Source organism: Cebus imitator, unplaced genomic scaffold (genome assembly GCF_001604975.1).
Source record: "Cebus imitator isolate Cc_AM_T3 unplaced genomic scaffold, Cebus_imitator-1.0 Scaffold108, whole genome shotgun sequence".
Lineage (NCBI taxonomy): Eukaryota > Metazoa > Chordata > Mammalia > Primates > Cebidae > Cebus > Cebus imitator.
Genome location: NW_016107423.1, coordinates 743,344 through 753,843, shown reverse-complemented (window position 1 = coordinate 753,843; position 10,500 = coordinate 743,344). Strand labels below are relative to the sequence as shown.

Below are 10,500 nucleotides of genomic sequence, written 5' to 3'. Positions count from 1 at the left end.
GAAGTGGCTGAAATGTGGAAAAACATCTATTTAAATTATTTGAATTTATTTTTAAAACGTTGGAGTTTTAACTGGTGAAAAATTTTTTCAGCACATCAAAGTACTAAAAAATTAGCATGTACCCTAAATCTGTTTTATCACTTGTATTTCATTTAAAAAGCATCTTAAAAATAGGTTCTTATCATTGACCTATAAGCTCTACTTCCAGGAATATCCTAAGAAATAATTGGAGGCCAGGTGCAGTGGCTTACACCTATAATCCCAGCACTTTATGAGGCTGAGGTGGGCGGATCACTTGCGGTCAGGAGTTCAAGACCAGCTTGGCCAACATGGCGAAACTCCGTCTCTACTAAAAATGCAAAAATCAGCTGGGCATGGTGGCACATACCTGTAATCCCAGCTACTTGGGAGGCCGAGGCAGGGGTATGGCTTGAGCCTGGGAGGTGGAGGCTGCAGTGAACTGAGATTGCACCACTGCATTCCAACCTGGGTGACAGACCCTGTCTCAAAAATAAAGAAAAAAGAGAAATATGAGCCAGCTTATAGCTACAAAAACAGAGGAATAGCTTGTAAGTCATGCAGTCATTAATAGGAACATAGATGTATATTTGACATGCAAATATATTCACACTGCTCCTATTAAATTAAAAAAAGATACACACACATACACATTTCATTTTCTGTTCAAAGAAGGGGATCTACATATATTTGAAGAAAAATATGTGAAAAGAGAGCTATCTATTGATAGTTGTTGACTTTAGATGGTGGGATTATGAACTTTCCCCTTGATTTATTTTCTAGTTTTTCTAGAACAAATATGTATTACTTGTTAAGTTTTTAAAGATGAAAATAAAGTCACTATTAAGTAAAAAGTTTTGTTAAATGATTCGGCTAGCAAGACCCAGTTTATGTGAAAAGCTTTTATTACTTCACTAAATAAATATGTCATTTTCTAGATAAAAGGTTTTCCTAGGTTACTTCTCAGGTGGACATATGCTGTGAAACGCTTATCCATGAGGAGGTGGATTTGAATCGCCTTAAATTTTATTAATTTTGATTAATTTGTTAACCAGCATCTGAATCAGCATAAATCCCTTGATTCTTCAACACCTCAGGTTTTTTATTTAAATGAAGCTAATATTGCATTAATAAGTTTGTGAGGATTTCAGCTACTGTAGTAAACAGTGACCCTATGATCATGTATGTGAAGCACTGTGGAATGCGCATGCTACATAGATACCAACTATTGTTAATTGTTAGTCACTAATCAACAGTACCAGTGTCCACTGAGCACTTACGATACCTTTAGCACTTGCTTAGGGAGGCATACGCCAAATAAGCTTATGAGAAGGCACCTGCTGGGGAGTAACCAATGGAAAGCGGTAATTGGCCCACTGTGGGTAAGGGCCAGTGGGGGTGGCATCTCAAATGCCGTTGGTGGTCAGGGCTGGGGAGGCAGTGAGGAGGATGAAGGCTATCTAGGGAGAAAGGATCTTCTTGTGGAGACAGTTCTTGGGCTGGCCTTGAAGATGGGGAGGCGGCAGTTGAACCAACAGCACAACAGCACAAGTTACGAGATGGAGGTGGCAGAGAGCTGGGTGTGCTCCTGGGCTTGATTGAAGTGAAGCCTTCATCGTAGTGAATGTATTGGTGAGGTAAGCCCAGGACCAGATCATGGAGAACATTAAAGGCTGAACAAAGGAGTAGAGAGCTGTTGTTAGAAGAAATAAGATTCTAATGCTAAGACCCTTTCATTCTCAGCAGATGAGCCAGAACTCTCTCTTTCACAGCTCAGCTGACAAACTCACCTGGAACTGCACCTGTCCTTTCTACTACCTCAATGACAGCATCTGTGGGTGAACCTCTGTGCTTTCCACTGTGTGTTAAAATGCCTTCTGGTTTTGACCATTTAAACCATTTATAGTATACAATCCACTGGGATTGTATTATGTGGAACTACATTCACAATGTTGTACAACCATCACCACTATCTTATTTCAAAAATTTCTTATCACTCCAAACACACTCTGTGCCTGTTAAGCAATAACTCCCTAGCCCCAGTCCCTGACCCCAGGTAACCTCTCAGTTACTTTCTGTCTCTATGCATTTGCCTCTTTTACATGCCTCATGTAAGTGGATCATATGATATCTGTACTTTTGTGTCTGGCTAATTTCATGTAGCTTAATGTTTTCAAGGTTCATCCATGTTGTAGCATGCGTCAGAACTTCACTATTTTTATATCTCAATAAAATATTACATTGTATGGGCCTACCACTAAAACATCCTTTTTAAATGAACTGGCCATAATAGAGGGTAGCCTTTCTTTGTAATTGTCTTATTAGAAAAATTAAAAGTTGTCAACCTTATTTCAGTTCCCCAGAATTTTTTTGGATCTTTACATTTCAATCAAAGCAAAGTCAGGGGGACCACGCTCCAGTACATGTTGCATCTTTTGAAAAGTTCTGGTTCCTTTTGGCACCATCACAAATGGTTTGTACCATGGATTCAGTTAGCTCAAAGGATGGTCGCTAATAGCTGTCTTTTCTCCTTATTCATATCTCTGGATAACATGGAATTTTCCATCATAAGAAGTACCTTTTCATTATAGAGCCTTGCACGGAAGTGAAAGGATGCTTTTCTAATGTGATGCAATGGTAAGGCAGAGATGAGGAGAAAAGCATACTTTACAACCAGATAGGCAGTGGAACGTGAGAAACAGAACAGGAGGCCATGTGGGTTGGCTAAGTAGTAAGCAGTTGGACCCCAAAGAATACTCTGCTCCAAAGTGCTCCTAGCCAGCAGGCCTGGACTACTGTGGGTTTCTTTGTGAGGCCAGGGCTTTCATTAATAAGAGCAAGATCAAGATAGAAAGTTTGCAGTATTCCAACTCTATGAATATGAAAATGGAGGGTCAGGCAGGTGATATATCAAATCTTTAGTCATCTAGGTCTATTTGGAAAATAACTACTAGCTTTTTGTATTTTTCACAATTTTTCTAAGGTGGGTCCTAAATCTCTCCTTATTACGAAGAGTCCTTGTCCCTACCCTCTCTCTGGATCCTGGGATGAATGAAGACTTAAAAGCTGTATCTATTTAACAAAGAATGCAAATGTACAGTGTGGTATGTGCTTGTCCTCGCTCATTGGAGAGGCCGTATGAGGAAAGGTTGTCCAACTATACAGGAGATTCACCACAACCACATTCCTGGAGCGGCTGGAACAATGGAGGAAGACCCTGCGGAACTGGGGCAATCCAATTATTGCAGGTGTGGATTATGATCTGAGAGGAAGTAGAAATAGATGAAGGAAGGAAGACTAGGGGAAAAATACTTTCATAGGAAAAGCTCAGGAGACGTATAGGAACTCCCTTGGAGTTTATCTAGTCCGAACCCAAGACACTGAGAAGCTAAACATCTTGATTAGGGTCAAAGGTTATGTTTTCCTATTTCTAACACAGAGCTTTTTCTTCTACACCAGAGGAAGAGGCTGGAGGTAGGGGTGATCTGGTGAAAGGGTAATGAGTTGGGTTTTGATCTGTCGTATAATGAAAAAACAATTAAGGGCCTTATAAGGGGGCTAAGTTAACCTGGATGTCAGAGTAAGGAAGCTACATTTTTTGTTGTCAATATTAATGTTTCTCCTAATATAAAAAATATTACTCACCAGGGAATTTATTTTATTAATGTGGTACTGTTGAGGGCAATGGGAGGAAATGAGATTTAGATTTTTAAATAAGTTTCCATATTTATCCTGGTTATGATGTGTTGGAGAGAGATGTGGTAGTCAGCTTCCAACTCCCAAGCATGTCTAAAGTCTCTTCCTCATCTGCTCACATGTTAGGATATCTATAAGTCGATGTCTTAGTTTCTTTTTTGGCATTTTCATGAAACTTCCTCTTTATAGCAGTACCTGCCTAAGGCCATTCAGACTCTAGATGAACCCAATAAGAAATTATTTTTTAGTCATATCTAGTTATCTGAAGATATTGAGGCTCTCTGGGATTAAGGAAATTTTATAATAAATAAAACGAGTCTACTTTCAAATTATTCCTTCACAAGGCTGTCTGTCAGATCATGGGTATGGCTTGGGGAGAAGGTTGTCTGTTTTTATCAAGGTAAGAGTCTGGGAAAGGGGAAGGGAGGAATGGAGAGAGAAAAGCCAGCACATGCTTACTGACTGCTGACTGTCTGCCCAGCCCTTTTTAGACACCAGCTTATTGAATCTTCACAATAACCCTGGGAGGTAGTCATTTTTTATAGATGAGGATTTTAGGACCTGAGAGTGACACATTTGAGAGACCCAGGAGATTTCATAGTACACAGAGTGGTCTTATATTATTAGGGATGTTCACAGACAAACATACCTACATCCTTTTCACAATTATTAGGGAGTCCTGCTGATGCTAGCATCGTCCAGCACTCTTTCCCCACATGTTTTAAGGATATGCTGAACAAGAGGGTCTGAAAGGGACTTTCTTGCCAGCATTTGTTGCCTTGTACTTTGGCTTTCTTTTCTTCCTGGCATTGGTACCATTTGAGGTATATTTATTATGTATATCTCTTACTAGACCCTAGTAAGCTTCATGGGATATGATGTAAGTTCCATGAGATCAGGAACTTTATTCTGTCCAGTTCCTAAAAGAAGGTCGGGCACATCACAGGCCTTTACTCAATATATGATGAATGGATTTGTTCATGAAAGGCAATGTGAGATGCCTCCTAAGATGTGGAAGTTTAGATGTCACCATGGCTCTTGAGGCAAGAACAAAACCAAAAAGCCGACTATTCACATAAAGAGAAACGTAAAAGAATAAGGCCAGGCACGGTGGCTCATACCTATAATCCCAGCACTTTGGGAGGCTGAGGCAGGTGGATCACCTGAGGTCAGGAGTTCGAGACCAGTTTAGCCAACATGGTGAAACCCTGAAAATACAAAACATTAGCTGGGCATGGTGTTGGGCACCTTTAATCCCAGCTACTCACGAGGCTGAAGCAAGAGAATCACTTGAACCTGGGAGGCAGAGGTTGCAGTAAGCTGAGATTGCATGCACCATTGCACTCCAGCCTGGGCAGCAAAAGTGAAACTCAAAAAAAAAAAAAAAAAAAAAGAATGAATGGGATGTGGAGAACAGATAAGGGGGGGGAAAAAAACAACAACAAAGGAACAGAGGCAGTCATTCCAAAGTTCTCAATTTGGTGCATAAGAAAATGATTCCTATTTGTTGCAGGTGAAAATGTTTGATGTGCCGGCTCCTTTACCTCAAAGTTACACTAAGAAGAAATCTAAAAATTGGGATCAAAGATGCAGCTGCTTTCCCATTTAAGCAGCACAGACAGCCCAAAGTGACAGTTTTCCTGTACAGTTACTCTTCTGTTATCTGTAACAGATCTATGACATTTTGGGAAAAGACAGCCAAAAAAAATTAGAACTGAGGTAGGTGTGCCTGATTCCTTTCGCAATTCTGCTGATGACTGAACCAACAGAACACAAACACAGGTGAAACCTGCACAGCTGCGAAAGTCTACCAAAGGGGGCTGTTCACATGCAAGATTCTGAAAGGAATTTCTGCTCAATAGAGTTAGTGGGATCACACTGACAAGAACGGGGGCTTTCTGGGGGTCTGGCTTTGGATCTCATGAACATACTCTACTTTGGAGGTATGAGAGGTAAAGGTAAGAGAAGTAAGGCAGACTGGGAACTGTTCTGTGAGTCCCCCTAGCCACTGTGGCTTGGGGACACTAGTGAGGCTAGCAGTGATTGAGGCCTGACTCTCCAAGGACAGCACTTGGCCCTGGTGGGTGAGTGGCAGCCCTGCACAGGGTCCAGCCATACCTGCCTCAGGGGAGACTGCCCACGTCATCAATAGCTTGGCTCCCTCCCTGGTCTCAGGCTGCTGAGCCATGGAATCTGTTTTCTATGTCCCAGTTTAAAGTCCTCAAGGAGAATGCTAGTAGCATTCAGAGGAAGTGCTGGGATTCAAGAATCATCATCTCCCTCAGTCTCCTTTAGAGTCTGTTCTCATGCTACTAATAAAGACATATCCGAGACTGGGTAATTTATAAAGGAAAGAGGTTTAATTGACTCACAGTTCAGCATGGGGGCTGGGTAATTTATAAAGGAAAGAGGTTTAATTGACTTACAGTTCAGCATGGCTGGGGAGGCGTCAGGAAACTTACAATCGTGGTGGAAGGGGAAGCAAACATGTCCTTCTTCACATGGCAGCAGCAAGGAGAAGTGCTGAGCAAAAGGGAGAAAAGCCCCTTATAAAACTATCAGATTGGCCGGATGTAGTGGCTCACACCTGTAATCCTAATACTTTGGGAGGCCAAGGCAGGTGAATCATCTGAGGTCAGAAGTTCAAGCCCAGCCTAGCCAACATGATGAAATGCTGTCTCTACTAAAAATACAAAAAAGAAAAAAAAAAGCCAGCCTTGGTGGTGGGCACCTGTAATCCCAGCTACTCAGGTGGCTGAGGCAGGAGATGAACCAGGGAGATGAAGGTTGCAGTGAGCTGAGACCATGCCACTGCACTCCAGCCTGGGTGACAGAGTAACTCCATCTTAAAAAAATAAAATATCAGATTTCGTGAGAATTCACTATCACGAGAACAGCATGAGGGTAACTGCTCCCATGATTCAATTACTGCCTATCGAGTCCCTCCCATGACACGTGGGGATTATGGGAGCTGTAATTCAAGATGAGATTTGGGTGGGGACCACAGCCAAACCATATCATTCTGCTCATGGTCTCTCTAAAATCTCATGTCCTCACATTTCAAAACACAATCATGTCTTCCTAATAGTCCCCCAAACTCTTAACTCATTCCAGCATTAACTCAAAAGTCCAAGTCCAAAGTCTCATCTGAAACAAGGCAAGTCCCTTCCACTTAAAAGCCTGTAAAATCAAAAGCAAGTCGGTTACTTCCTAGATATACTGGGGGTACAGGCATTGGGTAAACACACCTGTTCCAAATGGAAGAAATTGGCCAAAACAAAGGGGCTGTAGACCCAGTGCAAGTCCAAAATCTAGCAGGGTAGCCAAATCTTAAAGCTCCAAAATAATCTCCTTTGACTCCATGTCTCATACCCAGGTCACACTGATGCAAGAGGTGGGCTCCCATGGTCTTGGGCAGCTTAACCCCTGTGGCTTTGCAAGGTACAGTGCCACTCCTGGCTGCTTTCACAAACTGGCATTGAGTGTCTGCAGCTTCTCTGGGTGCACAGTACTAGCTGTCGGTGGATCTACCATTCTGGGGCCTGGTGGGCAGTGGCTCTCTTCTCACAGCTCCAGTAGGCAGTGCCCCAGTGGGGACTCTGTGGGAGGGCTCCGACCCCGTATTTCCTTTCTGCACTGCACTAGCAGAGATTCTCCATGACAGCTCTGCCCCTGCAGTACACCGCTGCTTGGAAATCCAGGCATTTCCATTCATCTCCTGAAATCTAGGTGGTGGTTCCCAAACCTCACTTACTGACTCAGTTATTGAACCACAGGCCCAATGCCATGTGGCAGATGCCAAGGCTTGGGGCTTGCACCCTATGAAGCAACAGCCTGAGCTGTATGTTGGCCCCTTGTCGCCATGGCCAGCTGGAGCAGCTGGGAAGGAGGACACAAAGTTCCAAGGCTGCACATAGCAGCAGGGCTCTGGACCCAGCCCAGGAAACCATTTTTCCCTCCTAGGCCTCTGGGCCTGTGATGGGAGAGGCTACCATGAAGATCTCTGTCATGCCCTGGAGACATTTTCCCCATTGTCTTGGTGATTAACATTTGGCTCTTCATTACTTGTGCAAACTTCTGCAGCTCGCTTGAATTTCTCACCTGAAAATTGAGTTTTCTTTTCTATAACATTGTCAGGCTGCAAATTTTCCAAACTTTCATGCTCTGCCTCCTTTTGAATGCTTTTCTGCTTAGAAATTTCTTCGACCAGTTATCCTAAATTGTCTCTCAAGTTCAAAGTTCCACAGATCTCTAGGGCAGAGGCAAAATGCCACTAGTCTCTTTGCATAGCAAGAGTGACCTTTACTCCAGTTCCCAACAAGTTCCTCATCCCCATCTGAGACCACCTCAGCCTGGACTTCATTGTATCACTGTCAGCACTTTGGTCAAAGTCATTCAACAAGTCTCTAGGAAGTTCAAACTATCCCACATTTTTCTGTCTTCTGAGCCCTCCCATTAGTTCCAATCTCTGCCTGTTACCTAGTTCCAAAGTTGCTTTCACATTCTCGGGTATCTTTACAGCAGCACCCCACTCTCTGCAGTACCAGTTTGCTGCTCTCACACTGCTAATAAAGACATACCTGAGACTGGGTAATTTATAAAGGAAAGAGGTTTGACTCACAGTTCGGCATGGCTGGGGAGGCCTCCGGAAACTTATAATCATGGTGTAAGGGGAAGCAAACACGTTCTTCACATTGTGGCAGCAAGAGAAGTGCTGAGCAAAAGGGCGAAAAGCCCTTTAAAACCATCAGATCTCGTGAGAACTCACTATAACTAGAACGGCATGAGGGTAACTGTCACCATGATTCAGTTACCTCCCACCAGGTCCCTCCCATGACAAGTGGGTATTATGGGAACCACAATTCAAGATGAGATTTGAGTGGGGACACAGCAAAACCATGTCAGGGGGCAAACTGAATCTAAGGTTTGGGTAAAATTCTCATTGTACAAAAATGAGTAAATTGAATTTCTCACACAGCTTGGGGCCCTATAAAAAGAGTTTGCTAGCTGGGCATGATGGCTCATACCTATAATCCCAGAACTTTGGGAGGCCGAGGGGGGCGGATCACGAGGCAGGAGTTCAAGACCAGCCTGGCCAATATGGTGAAACTCCATCTCTACTAAAATACAAAATTTAGCCAGGTGTGGTGGCTCACGCCTATAATCTCAGCTACTTAGGAAGCTGAGTCAGGAGAATCACTTGAACCCTGGACGCGAAGGTTGCAGTAAGCCAAGATCACGGCATTGTACTCAGCTTTGGGTGACAGAGCAAGACTCCGTCTGGGGACTGGTGGGGAGGAGGGAGAAGAAAAGAAAAAAAGAGTTTGCATAATTAGGCCAAAAGAGCATTATATTCAAGAGCCATAAATACATTCACAGGTGTTTACTGAGCATCTCCCATGCACCTGGGATTCTTCTAGATGCTCAGAATGGAGCAGCAGACAAAGGAGACAAAAATCCCTGCCTTCGTGGAACATGAATTCTATAAGAGAAAAGAAATTTCTAAAGGAAAGAAGGCAATTTTAGCATCTGCTCTGCTCCGCTGTCTCAAAAAATAAGCAAGGAGTTCACAGATATGCCACTGGAGGTATATATACCCAGGAAGAGTCCACAAACGCACAAGAGGTAGGCACAAGGAAGGTCACTAAAATTTGTTCATGATAGGGAAAACTGCAAACAAGTATCACTAGAGAAAATACCTAAATCAAGGTGGTTATTTTATAGCGCTCAAGCACAGCGGTTTAGCGTGCGGCTCTGGGGCCAGAAGCCTAGGTTTTAATCTAGCTCTACCACTTGTTGGCCTTAATTTCTTTGTCTGTAACACAGGACTGGGGATTAGTAGCAGTACTTATCTCCCAGGTCTATTTGAGCATTACATAAAAAATGTAAAGCCTCTAGAATAGCGGTTAGCACGCAATAAGCACTTAATAAACGTTAGCTATATTTATTATTTTGCTGATAATGGAGTGCTATGTAGCAGTTAGAGAAAATGAACTAAGTCTATGTATCAACATGGATACATCTAAAAAATGTAATGCTCCTTCATGTTTTAATTCAACAAGTATTTATTGAGTGTCTATATGTTCCACACAGTGTTCTAGGTACTTGGGACTCATCAGTGAACAAAACAAAGATCCTGCCCTTGTGGACCTTATGAGCCAGAGGTAGGGAAACGGATGTAACCTCTAAGGAAACTGTATGTTAATGTAGGTGGTGACAAGTGCTGTTGAAAGGGGAGAGAAAGCATGGTAAAGGTGTCTAAGAATGCAGAGTTAAGGCGGGCGTTGGTTGGATTTTAAGCCGAGAACACAAGTATGAGAAAATGTCCATGTTACGACCTCTAGGTGGCGGGTACACAGCTGCTTGTTTTGTTATTTCTTTCGTCTTTCTCTGTATTTACAATTTTTCTAAAAAATTCCTCTCTATGATATAAAAGATTAAAGAAAAACTCCTGATTAGGAGTCTGAAATACGAAGGGAGTTGTTCAAGACGCAGGCAATTAGGCTGGGCGCGGTGGCTCATGCCTGTAATCCCAGCAGTTTGGGAGGCCGAGGCGGGCAGATCACGGGGTCAAGAGATCGAGATCATCCTGGCCAACACGGTGAAACCCCCGTCTCTACTAAAAATACAAAAATTAGCTGTGTGTGGTGGTGGGTGCCTGTAATCCCAGCTATTTGGCAGGCTGAGGCAGGAGAATTGCTTGAACCTGGGAGGTGGAGGCTGCAGTGAGCCGAGATTGTGCCACTGCACCCCAGCCTGGGCAACACAGTGAGAATCTGTCTCAAA

General features: G+C 43.1%; 1 protein-coding gene and 1 non-coding gene across 2 annotated transcripts in view; both read left to right on the top strand.

The window, feature by feature from the left end:
* Positions 1-10,500, top strand: part of N4BP2L1 (NEDD4 binding protein 2 like 1) — a 36,707-nt gene that overhangs the window by 3,705 nt on the left and 22,502 nt on the right. Inside the window, 4 exon segments of the mRNA XM_037741808.1 lie at positions 9,135-9,219; positions 9,221-9,272; positions 9,275-9,339; positions 9,808-9,878. Of these exon segments, the coding sequence (XP_037597736.1) occupies positions 9,135-9,219; positions 9,221-9,272; positions 9,275-9,339; positions 9,808-9,878 (273 nt within the window).
* On the top strand, positions 5,288-5,414 carry LOC119472612. Its single transcript, XR_005201760.1, has one exon. It is a non-coding gene; the product is annotated as a small nucleolar RNA SNORA16B/SNORA16A family (small nucleolar RNA).